Source organism: Sceloporus undulatus, chromosome 3, assembly GCF_019175285.1.
Source record: "Sceloporus undulatus isolate JIND9_A2432 ecotype Alabama chromosome 3, SceUnd_v1.1, whole genome shotgun sequence".
NCBI classification, from domain to species: Eukaryota; Metazoa; Chordata; class Lepidosauria; order Squamata; family Phrynosomatidae; genus Sceloporus; species Sceloporus undulatus.
The window spans coordinates 179149913-179169005 of NC_056524.1; the positions used below are offsets into that span (position 1 = coordinate 179149913).

Sequence of the window (19093 nt, forward strand, 5' to 3'; positions counted from 1 at the left end):
AATAATAGGCATATTTACCTAATAAGTTTTGCAGGATTTACTTGTAGGTAAGGATCTTCATATCCCTAGTGAGGGTATTTAGTCTTAAAGCTGTTGTGATTTCACCAGTCACATGAATGCATAGTTAAGGGAGGGACTGTTTTCAGGTTTTATTTTATGTAGAACATAATGTGATGGTCCAGCTGAGTGTGGGTTTAATGCTAGGACTTAGCAACTGCCTGAGCAATAGGTAAACACTAATCCCTTACTTTCAAATAACCGCAGTGAACCTCCTCACCGCTTGATCCAAAGATGAACCTGCAGATCAAAGAGTATGCTTCCTTGGCGAGACTGTACCTAGTGCCTATATTTTTATAACAATGTTTGTATTAGCAGTGATTGTTTATTGCATTTTATAGATTTTGTTTTACTGTATATATATTTTATTGGCACACACTGCTTTACATTTTTAAAAGGGCATAAAGTCACTGGTATGCTGCTAGTCAGTAACCATGTCATAAGTTATTGCATGACTGCAAATGACCCTGATAGTAATCTTAAAAGTCAGCCAGCCATCCTCAGCAGTGGAGGTTTGTGTTGCTGGGGAGTAATATGCAGCATGATGTGGCCAGCACCCTCCCACCAGCAAGTCAGAATCCCACAGGGGTCCCTGGTTCTGTGCCTTGCAGCATCACTTGTTGGTGAAAAGGGGTTGGTTACATCATCCTATAACACCCCACTTACCAGCAGCATAGACTTCCATCACTTCAGGACTTCACTGGAGATCTGATATGAGATAGCAAACCTGCTGCCCAATGGGATGGCTTCTTTACCTACATTTGTAAATAACACAAAGATTGGAAAAGACAATATTAATCTTTAGTGCTTTCTCAATCTCTAGTGCTGTTCCATTAACGTTTCACTGCTAATGGAAGACCCATAACATCATGTACACTTGCAGGAGCATGCTTATGCAGACATGGGTAACACTGAATTTGATGGGTCTTATTGCCTCGTCAAAATGGTTAGGAATGCAGCCTTAACCCCCAAGGATGAATATGAAGTGGATTTTGAATAAATTTTTCTTCCTTCCTGCACATGGCACCATTTATAGGGTCTTTATATAGAAGGCTATTGTGAAAACCAGGATAGGCAACTTGTAGGTCTCTATGTGTAACTGGACTGAAATTTCCATTAGCGCTAGCCAGTGTAACCAGTAGTGTGGGCTGCTGAGAGTTACAGTCCAATAACATTTAGAAGGACACATATTGCCTATTCCTTACATAAATGATTGCTTTGATAAGAGACCAATCTGTTATTAAAACTTAGCCACCTCTATCCTCATTGGAGGAACCATTTGTAAATAGCACTCCTGTATCCCAAACTTCAAATTGTCTGGACCTCTCTTAACCACACATTCCCTTATTGACTGTAGTATCCACACAGTTCCGAACTCCATACACCCCAGTCTTCACTTCATATTTTGTTATGTTATAGTACTAAAGATTTACTGTGAGCAGTAATTATGCAAATATTGCTTCATCACAAAACAGTAGTTTGTATCAGTGGCTTCATTACTACCTGATTCCTGGCCATTTTCACTTGACAGTACAATGTGAGAGGTGGGTGAGTATGTGGAACTGAGGTCCAAAACACACTGCAGAAATATTCCAGTTTGAGACCGCTTGAACCGCCCTGGCTCAGTGCTGGGAATTTTAGTTTATTGTGGCATTGGAGCTCTCTGTTAGAGAAGGCTAAATGCCTCACAAAACTAGTTCCCAGAATTTCCTAGCACTGAGCCAGGGCAGTCCAAGTGGTCTCAAACTGGTTTATTTCTGCAGTTTGTTTTGGTCTTGAATTTGTAAATTTAATCCAGTTTTGACAAAAATGGTAGGGATCATAGTAGGGTTTTTTAAATGGTTGGTTGGAAGTTTTATTGGAGAAGAGAGGCTTATTCAGTGGGAAAACACCTTTTCAAATCTCAGCTTGGGTTCAGGACCACAGCTGAAGCAGATTAGCTCTGAATAAGACCAGGTCAAAGCAGGACATTTCCAACGTGCCAAATCAGGATCTGAAATGAATGTGATGGTTAATGGATGTGCCCTCATAGAAATTCTTTCCAAGTAGTTATATAGTTATGTCACCCTTTAAATATGATTGGACTGTAACTCCCACATTGTGCCCACCCCTGAGTACACACACTGTAGTATCCTGCTGCTTGGGAAATGGCTGTATGAAATATCCATCAAATCATCTCCATCCTTCTCAGAGGAATCATCACTGACAATATGAGCTTGTACACTCCCACATGCCGATGTGTGTGCATGTACACATATATTAATATACAGATATATTTATCTAAGTCCATGATGTATATATTAAGAAGGTTATAAGGAACACAAAGCTGTGTGTACAGGATGACCTCAGACATGTTTCAGAGTACAGTAGTATGTATGTTTAGGGATATTTCTGCAAAAGCAGCCTTTTGAGGGCAGAGTAAAAAAGGGGGGGAATAGAGGGCCCGTACATACAGGCCAAAATAAATCTGCTTCGGGTCACTTTGGAGGTAAACTGTTTCAATGATGCATGTGTCCTAAGAGGCCAGGAGCTGCACCAAAGCTGCGCTCCAGTCCTTACGACTGCAGCGTGGCTTTGGCATGTAGGGAGTTATGATGAATAAAACAACAGCTTTTTTCCTGCCTAACTGGCACCAAGGTCACAGGGCAGGACAGACCTGGGTGATGGATGTGTCACACCCTGTATTTTCGAGAAGAGCACCCAAGGCTACATCTTCCTACATCCCACAGAACTCACCAAAACAGTATTAACATATTTGGATGAAATGGATGAAATTTTGGGACATTGTTTATAGCTGACAGTGTGGTAGAATATCTGCATTGTAGGTCTAGTTCAGTGTAGATTCCACAATAAAATGTGACTTTGTGGAACAAAAATGGGCGGCCCTGGTGCATGAGGATTAATAATCTGAAGTTTTCTGAGTTTCTAAAAAATACAATATGTAGACAATATTGTTGAACCTATATTAAGAAAATATGCTGAAGTTCTTTCAGAATTAAGATCGAAAAAATATCAGTGGAGCTACTAAATAGAATAAATCATGTTCTCTCAAGCGAAGACATCAGCTGTCTCCTTACAAGCTTCAAAAGACATTGTACAAAACTGTATGCTACATTGTTTGGGACTCCCCCTCCCAGCTGAAGGCTAGGTCAAAACAGGCATAACAGGTGCAACATATACTTGGAACATATTACCCATGAACCAAAAATATTTCCCAGATCATTTCATGTGTGTTATTCTTATGCAATGCCAGTTACCGAGGGAGGGAGTGTTCATCATGTTTTGGAAAGCAATTTTAGCAAGTAACATTTATGCACCTTCTCAAATGACTGTTAAAACATAATGCAGAGCACATAGAGCATGACAAAAAGAACATCTATTTTCACTGCTAGTGCATGTATACTCCAGGAATCACTGTTTCTTTCTGGTTTTAGTCTCTCAACATGTTAAATTAGTCTTTTAAGGAACTGTTGTAATACCTTTCAAAACAAAAGATAAGTCCTCCTCCCCCCCCCCCCCCCCCATGATTCCATATCCTTCACCACCACTTGACAAATTAAACCTTTTCTGGTATGGAAATAAGTGATGAGGACAAGAAAAAAGAGTCCCAACAATAAAAGGTAGTATTTTTGCAGCCTTTCTGAGGCCCTGTGTGATGGGCATCACATTATGAATAGTAGAGCTGAAAGAAGTCTTGTAAGTAGGGATAAAAAATAATTTTGTTGAATTTTACCATCTTGACTAAAGCAGCCTTTCTGCACTTCTTGACTCACTGCAAAAAGAAACCTAAGGGGTTGCCATAATTGTCCACTTTTACCAGGGACAAAATGTGGAACAAATTCAAGACCAAACTGTAGGACAACTGCAGGACAAAACTCAGCCCAAAATGTAGGACATTGAAGAAAAATGGTGGACCTTAAATGTCCTACATTTTGAGCTGAGTTTTGTCCTGCAGTTGCCCTACAGTTTGGTCTTGAATTTGTCCTACATTTTGTCCCTGGTAAAAGTGGACAATTATGGCAGCCCTTAAAGGAATGAAATGTGAACAATATGCACTTTATAAAATCCAGATAGCTACAGAGGCGCACATTCACAACTGAAAATATACGCAAACACATTTTAGTCAATGGGGGAGAGAATCTATGCTTTAGGTGGATTCTACATCAAGAAATGTAGAGACCAGGAAAGAGCTTTTAAAATTATCTATGCAAACAAGCTTATAAAATGTGGGATAGACTATGCACCTGATAAGTGGATTTGTAATTTGTTGACTGGCTGAACCCAAAGGGTGCTCAGCTATGGTTCCTCTTCATCCTGGAAAGAAGTGACCGGTGGAGTGCAAAGGGTTCTGTCCTGAGCCCAGTGCTATTCAACATCTTTATCAATGACTTGGATAATAGAACAAAAGGGATTGCTTATCAAATTTGCAGATGACAGCAAGTTAGGAGGGATAGCTAATGTCCCAGAGGAGACAATTCAAAATGACCTTAACAGATTAGAAAGCTGGGCCAAAGCTAACAAAATGAACTTCAACTGTCCGGGAGAAATGTAAGGTACTCCACTTTGGCAGAAACAATGAAATGCACAGATATAGGATGGGGGAACACCTGGCTTAATAAGACTACATGTGAAAGGGATCTAGAATCCTAGTAGACCACATGTTGAACATGAGTCATCAGTGTGATGCAGCAGCTAAAAAGGCCAATTAGGTTCTAGGCTGTACCAGTAGTATAATGTCTATATCGGGGAAAATAATAGTATCACTTTATTCTGCTTTGGTCAGGCCTCAGCTGGAATACTGTGTCCAGTTCTGGGCATCAGAATTCAAAAAGGATGTTGACAAGCTGGAGCGTGTCCAGAGGAGGGTGACCAAAATGGTGAAGGAACTGGAAACCATGCCTTATGAGAAGACACTTAGGGAACTGGGTATACTTAGCATGAAGAAGAGAAGGTGATGAGCCCCTTTTAAATATATGAAAGGATGTCATACTGAAGATGGAGCAAGCTTGTTTTCTGCTGCTCCAGAGACTAGGACACAGAGCAATGAATTCAAACTACAGGAAAAGAAATTCGACGTCAACATAAGGAAGAATTTCCTGACAGTAAGAGCTGTTTGACTGTGAAACTCCCTTCCTTGGAGTGTGATGGAGTCTCCCTCTTTGAAAGTTTTTCAACAGAGGCTGGATGGCCATCTGTCGTGGATGCTTTGATTGTGAGCTCCTGCATGGCAAGGGGTTGGACTGGATGGCCCTTGGGGTCTCTTCCAAGTCTTACAAACTAATCTGAAACAAGGATGAGAAGAAAATGCAGGGGAGGGAGGGGAGGACTTGGAGAAATTAAACAGAGAGAAATGCAAACATTTTCATATCCCTCCCTGTAGTCCATGATGAAGGAAATCCACAGATGGAATGTCCAGAGATGTAACATCCCAAACAAATGGCTATTCAGCTTCCTTGAAGACTTCAAATCGGATCCTTTCTTCCTCTTCATTAACTAATTCTATTGTTGGGTACCTGTTGTTATTATTAATTTCTCCTGACAGTCAAGTAGAAGTCTTTGCTCATTTCTATGATAACATCAAGTATTATCATGTTCCCTACAGCCTTTCCCTTCCAGGCTGAACACACCCATATTCTCCAACCTTTCTTCATAGCACTTGTTTTCAATTTGACTGTGTTTCCTGCCCTGTTTGTTTACACCCTACATGAATCCACTTGACTAGCACAGCCCAAGGGGAAATATTACTTTGCATGACCTGGGAATTATGGTTCTATTAATTCAGCCCAAAATTGTTTCCATTTGAGCATGGAAACTGTCTCATGCTGCTAATCCATGTTTATCTTATGATCAAGTACACTCCCAAGGTCTGTACCATATGCAAAGCCAGGTGTCTCCCATAGTTTACCTGTGCATTTAAGGTCCCCCCCCCACCTCCTTCTGAATATAGATTGCTGCATTTGGACTAATTACATTTAACCATGCTACATTTCCATCCAGTTTTTGTTCTCTCAAGGTAATGTTGTATATTGTTCCTTAAAGGTTTAGGTATTCCTGAGTTTGACTACCAGAGTATGAGAGGTGGAGAGTGAAGTGCAGCTTCACTGTAGAAACAATGCAGGTTGACACTACTTTAACTGCAATGGCTCCATTCTACGAAAAGCACATTTTGGCAGAAAAGGCTAAAGATCTTGTAAAATTATATATCCCAGGATTCAATAGGATGGAACTACAGCACTTATAATGTAGATGCATCCTTAAGCTCCTTTGATGATCTCTCCTGAATAACCAATCATGGCTACTCTCTCATCATGCCTTTAGTCTGGCTGGTCAGTGCTTATTTTATGGCTGCTGCATCATGGTTTGGCCTGGTCTTTATGCAAGTTATTGATTTGTGGCAGATGGCAATGTGCTGCCTGGGAAGTTTTTCTGGACCATTGTGCAGCTTTCTTCTTGGCTTTTTGCAGGGAATTGCCTTTCCGCTTTTTATTGATGATCTTGGCAACATTTGCCTGAAAAGGATAATAATTTTTTTATTTCATAAATTATGCAGTTTTGAATTACAAATCCTAGGGCTTCTGAGATCTGAAGACTAAAACATCTGAAAGGCCAACGGTTCTACACTAATCATAAAGGAACTATATTCCTTACTGTTTTTATATATCAAGAAATAGATCAGATCTTTATAGCCACACAGTCAGGCTTCCTCTTTTAGATTAATCATCATCATCATCATCATCATCATCGAATTTTGTAAATAACTTTTTTTGAGAGACTCTTAATTGGGAGACATTTCTTCCTGCTAAAAGCAACAAAGTCACAGATAATTTGCAAGTCTGTCATTACCGCAGAGCCTTTTAAGCAAGTATTGTAGCAGCATTTGCAGTTTATTTTTTTAAACCTATAATTCTGGCTTATTGGTTTTAGAAGGTTTCATCAGCTTTTTGATTACAACTGTTGGGGGGGATTAAAAGAAAGTTAGGCATAAGTTCCACTAATAACATGTAATAAAATGTTTCTCCTCCACCATGTGCTGTACGTATTTGTCATGCTTTCTTTCTCCCAGTGCATCAGAAGATTGCCCCATGTTTGTGAACATGCACGTGTAATGTCCTGTGATGTACTTTGGCTTTTGACCAATAAGAGTTGCCAGCCAGATGGTTTTGGAAGGGTCCACTGTTTGCAGTCCTTGATGGTCATGGGCAAGGAGGATCTTCTCCTGTGTCACCACTTGTTTAATTTTTCTCCTGCTAGATAGAGTTCATAGGGAGGTGGCTGAGAAGAAGACTTGATGCAATGAGAAGTACATCAGCTTATGTCAGAGCCTCTTCTCATTACATCAGTATTGTTCATGTCTATGGTAGGTATTGCACCATGTCTATCATTCTCATCAGGTGTGAAATGGGGAAAAGATGGAGAAATACCATATGATCCAACTGCAGCTATGTTGAAAGGCTTTCTTAATTCTGTGCAGCAGAAATTACTTCCCTTTTTGTGCCACCCTGAAACAAGCCATAAGTGAACAACCAAAGGCAGATCAAGTGCTTTGCTGAAGGGAGAATTCTGTTATGGGGGAATCACAATCACTTCCTTGTAGGACTTTCAGAAACAATCAGCTGGTCTACTCTTGTTTTTTTGAATAGCAGCTAAAGAATGCTGAAAAAGTATTTATTTTCTTACTTCCTTTCCCCCAAAGCTACCAAGGAGTGCACAACATGTCAAACACAATACACACATAAAACTCAACAATGAAATATAACAGAAAGAAACAAATTAAAAAGATGTGCCTTCACAAAAGTGGAGAGACTGGGGTTTGATTAGAGCTTAGTGTAGGAATGGATTCCATTATTTGGGGGTGACACGGGAGGGTGGTCCTTCTCATGGATACTCATCAAGTGAACCCTCAGAAGGTCCTCTCCTGCAGATCTTAACATTTGGACATTTAGCTAAGTGGGTTAGAAAGGTCCTGCATCATGGTTAAGAAGAGACTGTGGGAACTTAGAAACATTTGAAGAGTCAAAGATTTGTCTTCCACCCACCCAAGCCACTTAGGGTTTTAAAAGTGAAACTTTGATGTCAGAAAACAACTGGCAGCCACTGCAGATCTTTTAATAGTGGCATAATATGGTTCAGAGAGATTGGCCTAGTTAGCAGTCCAGTTGCCACATTTTATAGGGATTGAAGCTGTCTGGATATATTTCAAAGGAAGCAGATATGTGTCATTTGGCATCGATCTATACGAATTTAATTTTCTTGAAGCAAAATTTGGATTAGGTTTGTGAAAAATTCATATACAACCCTGACAAAATAATTTGATCATGCTAATGTAAGTCAGCAAAGGGAATCAAAGCAATAGCAGCCTGAATGGCACTGTAAACTGTCATCCCAGGCTTGGTTCCTTGATCTAAGCAACTCTTACTATGACATGCAGAATGTCTCCATGCCCTCTCTATTTATTCTGGAAACTGATCATTTCACGCTGCATCTTAATCTCTCATTAGCCCCCTTTTTCAAGGACCCTTCAGCTGTCTTCAGTAACTCCCATCAGCCCCAGCCAACAAGATCAATAATAAAGGATGATGGCAGTTGTTAAACAACACCTGGAAAACCACAGGTTCCCCATCCCTGGCCTACAATAAGATGCCAGTGGCAGGATCACAGCTACAGATCAATTTTGGAATTATGCATTTATTTATTTATATATTTACTCTTTTATGCATTTATGATATTTTATTGCAACCCACCCCTTAAGGGGAGAGAACCGAGATATAAATCAGATAAATATATAAAGAGCAGCTTTCATAACATGAGAAAAGATAATGTGGGAAGTGTTTCCCTATTTCTAGGCCTTTCAGAACACAAGCAATATTCTCAGTAAGCCTCTTAAAACTGTAGTTCTTGACACCAGAGTTGGGAATTACTTGCCCCCTGACCCAACAGAATCTCTCTCTCTCTCTTTTCAGCAAAGTGGAACTCCTCACTTTTGGAAGCCTTCAGGAACAGCAATTAACCCATTAAACAAGTTGCATGCCCTTCCTTTACATGGGTGTTTTAATGTTAAAAATATTCTTACCAAGCTGTAAGTGGACATGGAATAACATGGACTGAGTTCTGTTGAACAGAATGTCTGTTTTTGAAGAAACACTTAAAATTGCAAGGGAATTGTTAAAGGCTGTGCATCCCTTATCTGAAATGTTTGCCTGTACATATGTAAATAATGAGATATCTTGGACATGGGACCCAAGTCTAAACACATAATTCATTTATGTTTCATATACACCCTATACACACAGCCTGAAGGTAATTTTATATAATATTTTAAATAATTTTGTCCATGTTTCATGGACATGTTTCCTCTCCGCCTCTACTGCCAAGATCCTGGTCCATGCCCTAGTGATCTCACGACTGGATTACTGTAACGTCTTCCTGGCTGGGCTTCCTCTTTCTCACCTCCGTCCTTTAATCTCTGTTCAGCGTTCAGCTGCACGCATTATCACTTCCACCCACCGCTCTGACCACATCTCTCCTGTGTTGGCATCCCTTCACTGGCTCCCTCTCCCTTTCCGCATTCAGTATAAGCTCCTGCTGTCGACATTCAAAGCCCTCCATGGACTGGCCCCTCCTTACTTATCAGACCTTCTTTCTCCTCACCTTCCCACCAGGGCCCTCCGTTCTGGTAGTCAAGGGTTCCTGTCTCAGCCCAGGATTTCCTCTGCCCCATCCCGGATTCGCCCCTTTTCATTTGCTGCCCCTCACTCCTGGAACCTTCTTCCCCCACAAACAAGAGCCATCACTTCTTTAACCAGCTTCAAAACGGAGTTGAAAACCATCCTGTTCAGAGAAGCCTTCCCAGGCATTGCATAATTGTCATTTACTATCTGATGTTCTTTTGTTGCCTGTTTATCGATCCATTTCCTGTATTACTATGTATTGTATATGTATTATCCTACTTGAGAGTATGTATTTTCCCTGGAAAATGATTAACCTTCCATTTTGAAGCCAAGCCCTCCCTCCAGTCCATCTGCCTTGGTCCAGGCCTCGGAGGTAGAGAGGAACTGCTGGACCTCTTACCCTTTCCCGCCACCACTCCCTTCTCCTTCTGTGTCATGTCTTTTTAGATTGTAAGCCCGAGGGCAGGGAACCATCTAACTAAAAAGATTGCATGTACAGCGCTGTGTAAATTTACAGCGCTTCATAAATAAAGGTTAATAATAATAATAATAATAATAATAATAATAATAATAATAATAATAATCTCAGTCACCCATGAAAAATGTTTTGGTTTGGAGAGTATTTTGATTTTGGAATTCTGGATAAGGGAGACTTAATTACCATGGTAGTTCTGAACCATCCCAAGCAAAAAACTTCCCTGTTTGCTCCATATCAAGATTGTCTATAATATGCATGAGACAATTAACAGAGTATTCTGGAGAAAAGAGCTTGCCCTTGGGCACATTCTTATGGTAAGGTTTGGATAGATCAGTGTCCACAGTCCCTGGATGCAAGGAAACACACACTACTTTAGCTTTTCCCCTCCTGAGTTCAATGCTGAGATTCTTCATGGCCATATTCAAAGCTGCTTTAGACATCCGGTAGCTATACCATCCACCTAAGACTGAAAAACAAAGCAGAAGCTGGTAAACAGGTTCAACTTGTATAGCATCTCTGCAGAATCACAAAAAACATATTTGCTTGCAACATCTGGATTTACTCCAGTGCAATATCAGAGTAATAACTAGGCAGAAACATTATGAGTAGGCTGGTAATGAACTCCATTATGCTGAATGCCATTAGAGAAATATGGTCATGCCTCTGAGCTCCCCATTGCGACGGTAATTATCATTAGTTTGACTGCTAATAAATACTGTGGTCCTTGCTAATGTAAATCTTTCAAAGAAATTAATTCCTTAATGATTGTTTATATGGGCATGGCGCCATTTTGAAATCTTAGGGAGTTTGTATAATATCCCCAGGTCCAAGGAACAAATGTAGTGAGCAATGGTAAAGGTGAAATTCAAAAACCTATGTAAAAATCCAAGCCTAAGATACAGACCATTACCAAGAGAAAAGTAGCAACATAAAGATATGTGCAGCCAGTCTTTATTCTTTTGTACAGGTATCTGTCTGCTATATGTTTAGAATAATCTGCCTGCAAGTTAATTCAAATATTACGTTTCAGGGGAAGAGTAAATATTTCAGACAACCGCCTCCAAAAATACAGAATGGAAATCAGAACTTTGTCCACAAATTATACTAATTCTGTTTTTTAAAACTATTTGCCTGTACCTTACTCCAGTGAGATATGCTAGCTAATTGTGGAAAGGTGTCCGGGGAAGAGCACATTATCTTTGTGGAGGGTCGTTCTGCCACCTCTGATCATTTTCAAATTAATTTTAGTGGAAGCAACTACAGTACTATATACAGTATACACAAGTAGAAGTTGTTCTCATGTATAGATCGAGCATTTGTGGGCCAAAATTATGGATTTTGATATGACCCATTGATAAGTCGAGGGTAAAACTTAAGGGCATGTAACTAAGGATGTAAAGGACAAGCAAAGAAAAACAATGCCGAAGAACTTAAAAAATTCCAGCAGGCAGAACTGTTTGTGCTCACCCTAATGGATGGATAGATGAGGCGGAAACTATAGTAAAATGGTGGCTGTGCGATGTGGGTGGGAAGTGATCAGGCAAGGGTCGGGCTAAGAAAACAACCACATGTTAAAAAGGATTCAAAGGAAATGCAAAGAAAGTATTGACTATGTTAGCAGTGAATATCACATTTAACTTTAATGTGATAGCTTTGCTTGATTTTAACCCAGAAAAGCTGACAAGCATAAACAGATGTCTTATTCAAAACCTTCAAATCCCAATTCCTCTTGATGCCCCTTTGAGATGAAGTGCCAAAGAGATGCCACCGCATCCATTTTACTGCCCAGGCATTCAAAAAGGTCAGAAGCAGCACTGGGTCAGAGAGAGTAGAAGGGGTTGATGCTTCTTTTAGGTGCTCCCTGGGACAGGCTAAGCTCTTGCCTTTCGCCACCCTACTCAGAGAAGGGGATAGTTCTTTCTCTCTCTCCCTTTTTAAAATAAGAATTAAGGTAAAGTACTTATACTGACCTGGGTAAGTTGACCTAGGTTCTTTTACTAAAATTTCTAGACTTATACACAAGCATATACTAACCATGCAGAAGCATATCTATAGCAATGGGTGACAAAGTTTAGCCCCTGGACCACATACATGCCTGAACTTCACTTCTGTGGCCCTTGAGGTCCCCTGCATGCCACAAAGCCCCCAAACACCTCCATTTGGGGGGGGGGGAGAGTTTTCTGTTCCTGCCTGCCCCAAACATACTCCTATAATCCACAAATGTAGTGCTTGGCTCCTTCACCGACTTCCAAACATCACTTTTTTGGTGTGATGCTGAGGAAGGCATGAATTTGAAAATAGCTCTCTCCCCAACTTCTTACCCCTGCTCTGTAAGAATGGGGTTGAATAAATCTGGTTCTTTTGATCAGCATTACCATGTTCAGGATCATTGTATTTCTGGAAAATGATAAGGGGGGACTACTTTAAAAATCCAGGCTTTATTTACTGCTGCCTTCTCATTTTAATGATACACTGAATACTGTACTTATTTTTATGGTCGGATCAATTATCTGGATTTTCCAATAAGCGTCAATCTCCTTTGTGAATGTTTTACCCTCAAAAGGTGGGGGTGGGTGGGTCATAAAGTGATTTAAGAAATAAATAAACTAACTAACAAGCAAAGACACCATAAGCACATGCTGCATGTAAATCACATATACTGTACTCATATGACAAGAAAAAAGTCAGAAAAAGAATGACTTTACAAGAATAAAAAAAAACCACCCCAGTTGAAGCCAAGTAAATTTTAGGAAAAGAAAACAATAGGGCACATTTTGTGTCTCATAAGAGCCTTATAACATGGTCTTCATTTAAATATCCTGAGGATGCTAGCAACAGCCATCTCAATATAGATTTTTTTGGGGAAAACATCCAACAGTTGTCAATTTTACAGTCACTTTTAAGTTTGTTAATTCATTCCCTGAGAGTATGAGTCAACCAGGCAAAAAGCTAATCACCACCTCTAATTTTGTACTAGCTGTGATGAACCTCACCTACATTCGCTGTGATTTTTGTGGTCTGCTGTGATTTCTGTGGCTTCCTGCTTGAACAAAATATTGAGACTCATCAAAATATTGAGAGTCATCCTGGTTTGCAAACTAGCTAATCCTTGCTAGAGGTGTTCCCTCACCCCCATTTATGTTGTTCACTGCCGTGTTTGGATGCACCCCTATCCTGTTTCTGATTTTGGAGAAGACGAGTTAAAACACTGTCCTTCTCACTTACATTGTGTTTTAAGGGTCCTCATAAGAGTCTTGGGAATGCAGTACAATGAGGATACACCCACATCTTAAAAGTAATGTGTCACAAAAACATTGACCGGAAGCCTGTCGGGCAATTATTAATACATAATCTATGCATTTGTAATGGCTACATATTCATGATGCCTATAAAGCCCCTAATTTAGGGACTATGCAAGGACTGTTGATCCTAGTGGCTGGTTACTGGTAAGGGGGGTTTGGCAGAGAGAGGTGTGGTCCCTATGGACTCCACTATTCAGTACCACAGTTACTATAATATGTAGTATGTAATACTCATACAGGATTCCACTGATTACCGGTAATACATTACTTCGGGGTACAACCAATGCAGTTTCTTTTTGAAAGTAACACAGTGACTGGCAATGCCATTACTTTGAATAATCTCCTAAAATTTTACATTTGTTATGTTTTGGAAGATTTGGAGCCATGCTCTGTTTTTAACATTTAAAAAACCTGAAAAAGTAACAGTAATAACAAGCATCTTTTTAAGTACTGCTCTAAAAACTAAACAGTAACTGCAAAGTTCTAGACAGAAATGTTCTTGACTATCTCTTAAGTTTGGAAATTGTGTGCACACATGTGAGTGACAAAGGTGCTAAGGACAAAGGTCCTGATCAATGATTGGGAGATGCTCTGAACATTTCCATGATTCAGTCTATGGATCAAGACCTTCTCTTCTCCCCTAGAGTGAATCCAAGATCTGCAAACAGAGATTACAATTACTGAAGAGAGGGACAGCATAAAATTGAATGCAGGAACCATCTAATAGTACAGGAGGCTTGTACCTGGCCAAAAGATTCTCACACTAGTACCCCAAAGACAATCATTCAGTTTTTAATTATGGCCCACAGGCCCAAGAAGCTGAATTTAGCATCATATAAGGAGCCAGTGTAGTGTAAGTGGTTTCAGTGTCGGACTACAAGACCAGGGTTTGATTCTCAGCTTGACCGTGAAACCCACTGGATGACTTTGGGCAAGTCACATGCTCTCAGCCTCAGGGGAAGGCAAAGGCAAACCTCTGAACAAATCTTGCCAAGAAAACCCTGTGATAGGGTTGCCTTAAGGTTGCCATCAGTCAGAAGAGACTTGAAGGCACACAACAACAAAACAAAAGATAAATTAAAATTGTAATGACCGTTAGGGGGCACTGCCCTACAAGCAGTATTCATTTCAAATGTCTTTGGCTAATAACCTAAAGTGCACTCTTGACATGACGAGACCAGAATGGAATATTACATTCGAACTAAAAGAGGGGAAATGTACATGTTTGAACTTAAAATATTTGGTGTGGCTGTTTCGCACAAGGAATTCTAATAAGGTTTGACCTCAAAATGTTTCTGTAATATGAGGAATGGGTCAAATGGAGCCTGTGGGATGCAGGTGGGTGCCCACAAAATGCTACAAAATGCTGTCCAGAGGGTATAGTTCTTTGGGTGTCCCAAGGGATGATTTTTTTTTTGCAGATTCTTTTTGGGGGGATCAGTTTGGTGAGGCAGCAGAGGTGCTCTGTGGTTGGGAATTCAAAATGCGTCTCCCAAAACTACAAACACCAGGATTCCACAGGATGGAACTATAGCAGTTATATATAATGGAATCATTGTACTTTTAATTGTGAAAGGGCTTCTGGACAGTATGGTCCAAAACACACTGCAGAAATAATCCAGTTTGAAACTGCTTTAACTGCTCTGGCTCAATGCTAGGGAATCCTGGGAATTGTAGTTTATTGTGGCATCAGATCTCTCTGACAGATAAGGCTAAATGTCTCACAAAACTACAGTTCCCAGAATTCCCTAGCACTGAGCCATGGAAGTTAAAGCTGTCTCAAACTGGATTATTTCTGCAATGTGTTTTGGACCTGTCGCTCCATTGTGTGCTTGTACTATACAGCAACCTTTCCTGGAAACAACATTACGACAAGTTCATCCGTACATAGCTGGATTTTTACAGAGGTTTCTTTGTGCAAGGATGACACAGAAAACTAAACAGCCAACACTTACATGTGAACAGGCTGCCATGTACAAGTAATTGAAAGAAGTTTCAACTGCAGTAAAATACAAATGCTTCTAAACTGGTTTAAACTAATGAAATCTTTATGGAGTTCTACCCCACCATACCGTAATAATCATCATCATTAACTTTAACCACTTGCTTTTTATGTGATTAATGTTTTAACATTGCAGTCTTACAATCATTTGCCTGGGAATGAGCTCTATTGAACTTAACAGGACAATTTGAAAAAGCTCAGCTAATGCATTCTGAGAGTTATCATCCAAAAAATAGTTTTTAAAGAACTAGCCTGAGTTCTGAGCAGACATGTTTTAACCACTGAAAGATAACAAAAAACTGGAATAATTAATCTGGCTATACTTGGGATCAATATGGTGATAACCTTATGACTGTAATTTTGTAGTCAATTCTTTATGCCTACAGTACAAGATAATTCATTAAATTACCAAAGGAACATTCAGATGTTCAGGCAGTTTTGCATGGAATTACATCAACTTTGCAAACAGGGTGGATGTCCAAGACAGAGTAAAAGGGAAAACAGGCCATTCATTAGATACAGCTCAGTTGGGGACAGGAGAAATTATCAGGTTACAAATATCGTGACTACACAACAAATACCTGGGTTGTCGACATAATGATCATGTGAGTATATAATTCTTACCATTATCTCCTATGGAGCCAACTTTGGCTGTCATGTTCACAAGGAGAGCCTGATGCTTTTTGTCTGGATCAATATTCTGTCGTCCAAATGCTCCTGTTCCATTCAGCAGCAATGGAGCAAAATGTTTAGCCACCAATAAGGGGCCTATAGAGTTTGTTGCCAGTGTTATAGAAAGGCCCTAGATTGAACAATAAATGAAGATGATAAATTGAAAAGACAGCAAAAATAATGGTGAAATAAACTATAAAGAAATTTATAAAGCCTTTCTCCCACTATCGGGACTCAAAATACTGTAGCTGACAAGATTAACTATATAGATACTAAAAAATAAAATAAAAATAAAAATACAGGTTGGATCTCCCTTATCAGATTTCTGAAATTTGAAATATTCCAAAATCCAAAACATTGGTGGCTGGGATAATGACACAATTGTGGATTTTGGAGTTCTGGATTAGGGATATTCAACCTGTGCTTCAAAAGCAGTTAATATTTTCTTGCTGTAATTCCTATAACAATGTTATAATGTAGGTATGTGTTAATATTCCCATATCACAGGAGAGATGGCTGAGGATCAGAAAGTAATTTTCCTAAGACCATGACAGAACTGAACGTGAGGCTTTCTTAATGGTTAATCTTTTACTCACTACTTTATCTTGGCTCCTTTTTAATGATACTCTCCAGAAGAAGATCCCTACTTAATTGTACTCTATGCATAGATTTCTCTATTAAAGAAGAGAAAGGCTGGGGCCAGAAAACCTCTCTGCTCATCTGAGAAGATGGCTTCACTTCCTGAAGGGGCACTCTGCACATACTCAGACACAGTGTTGCCCTTACAGGAGCCCTCAATGCTGAAAAGAAACCTCTTGCTTCGGATAGCATCCTGCTTACATCTGGTGCCCAGTTATGGCTCTGTGATGCCCTTTCAATTGCCATTGTTAAATCCTGTGAAATTTTGCAATTTAGGGAAGATGGAGACATACTTAGAATTCTCAGCCATAGAGCTCTAGTTTCTTTCCCTGGCTGCATCTACACTGCAGAATTAATGCAGTCTAACACCACTTTAACTGCCACAACTCAATGCTATGGAATCCTGTGATTTGTAGCTTTGTCAGCTTCTCTGACAGAAAGCACTGGACCCTCAACAAAACTACAAGTTCTGTGATTCCATAGGATGGTGTCATGACAATTAAAGCAGTGTCAAATTGCATTAATTATGCACTGTGGCAGCAGCCTTTAAACAACAAATCCCAATATTCTAGGGGCTACAAGCAGAATTGTAGTGCCATAATTATGCAGCTTGAAATGGCTCCGGATTTCATGGGTCCTGCTGCCACAAAAGCCTTTTGCCACAACAGCCATCCTATCACATGCTTGTTGTTGTTATTGTGTGCCTTCAAGTCCTTTCTGATTTATGGTAACCCTAAGGCAAATCTGTCATGGGGTTATCTTGGCTAGAGTTGTTCAGAAGAGGTTTGCCCTTGCCTTCCCCTGAGGCTGAGAGATATGATTCACCCAAGGTCACTCCATGGGTTTCCATGGCCGAGCAGGAATCGAACCCGGGTTTCCAGAGTCATAATCCGACACTTAAACCACTACATTTGCCAGGACAGAAACCCACAGCATTTATTCCCCAATCAGCATGCAACAGAAATATCTGAGAAAAAAGTAGGTGTGTGTGTGTTTATGTGCACTAAGGGCCAGTGTGGTGTACGGGTTTGTTTTGGACTATGACTCTGGGGACCAGGGTTCGATTCCTGCTCAGCCATGATACCCAATGAATGACCTTGGGTAACTCACACTGTCTCAGCCTCGGGGGAAGGCCATGGCAAACCTTTTCTGAACAAATATTGCCAAGGAAACCCCAGGATAGGTTCGACTTAGGGTTGCCATAAGTTGAAAACCACCTTGTGTGTGTATGTTTCCAGACCTCTGCAGAGACATCACGCAAGCTGGTCTCTCCTCGGCCGCTCGGATGCAACATGGCTCCACAATTGAGAAGAAGGTCCAACCGTCCATAGTCTTTGGCCACTGCCTCAGCGGCTTGTTGGACCTCGGCCTCCTGCATGGTGTCCAGTTGGTAGAGAGCCAAGTTCTGAGGAAACTCCGCCAGCAAGGCTTGCAAAGCTCCAGCCTGGGCAGGTCTCCTGCAAGTGGCAATCACCGTGGCCTCTTTCGAAGAAGTTAAAATGTGTTTGCAGAATTGCAGGCCGAGTCCTCGGCTGGCGCCCTGGACCAGGGCTATTGCTGCCATGCTTCCCTTATTCCCAGCCCTCCACAGGTGTAGTGCTCAGAGCAAATCCCCCTTGAGTTCAGTGGGTGCAGGTCTTCTGTCAGCTTGAATTTCACAGGGTTTTCTTAGGCAATCCTTAGAGGTGGTTTTGCCAGTTCCTTCTTTTGCAATATAGCTTGGTATTATTTGGCGGTCTCCCATCCAAGAACCAGTCAAGGCTTAGCTTCCAAGATCAGATGGGATCTGGTACCTTTGATGTATTTAAGCCCTCTGCATGTGCTTTCAAGTCACCTGCTGATTTAGGGCAACCCCATGAATTTCAGAGAGTTTTCTTAGGCAAGATATGCTCAGAGGTGGTTTTGCCAGTTCCTTCCCCTGAAATATGGCCTGCAGCACCTGGTATTTGTCAATGGTCTTCCATCCAAGTACTACTCTGGGCCAACACTGCTTAGCTTCCAAAATCAGAGGGAGTCTGGTGCCTTTGAGGTCCGTGCCTTCAAGTCACAGGCAGACTTGTGGGTTTCATGAATTTTATAGGGTTTTCTTAGGCAAGGAATCCTCAAAGGTGCTTTTGCAAATCATTTCTTCTGCAATATAGCCTCCAGCACCTGGTATTTTTGGCAGTCTCCCATCCAAGCACTAACCAGGGCTGACCCTGCTTAGCTTCCAAGATCAGGCAGGATTTGATGGATAATTTCATAGGGTTTTCTTAGGCAAGGAATCCTCAGAGGT

At 40.6% G+C, this 19093-nt stretch overlaps 1 protein-coding gene across 2 annotated transcripts; it reads right to left on the reverse strand.

The window, feature by feature from the left end:
- Window positions 1-10264: 10264 nt before the first annotated feature.
- On the reverse strand, window positions 10265-18670 carry LOC121924665 (C-factor-like). 2 transcript variants are annotated; one of them, XM_042455981.1, is made up of 4 exons: window positions 18059-18670; window positions 16132-16309; window positions 11671-11755; window positions 10535-10669 (listed from the first exon to the last, which is right to left on the reverse strand). In XM_042455981.1, exons 1-4 carry the CDS (start codon window positions 18380-18382, stop codon window positions 10651-10653), a joined length of 606 nt encoding a protein of 201 aa, XP_042311915.1. In that variant the 5' UTR covers window positions 18383-18670; the 3' UTR covers window positions 10535-10650. The 2 variants fall into 2 exon arrangements, with proteins under 2 accessions (XP_042311914.1, XP_042311915.1); XM_042455980.1 differs by lacking the exon at window positions 11671-11755 and having other exon boundaries at window positions 10265-10669.
- Window positions 18671-19093: the final 423 nt, after the last annotated feature.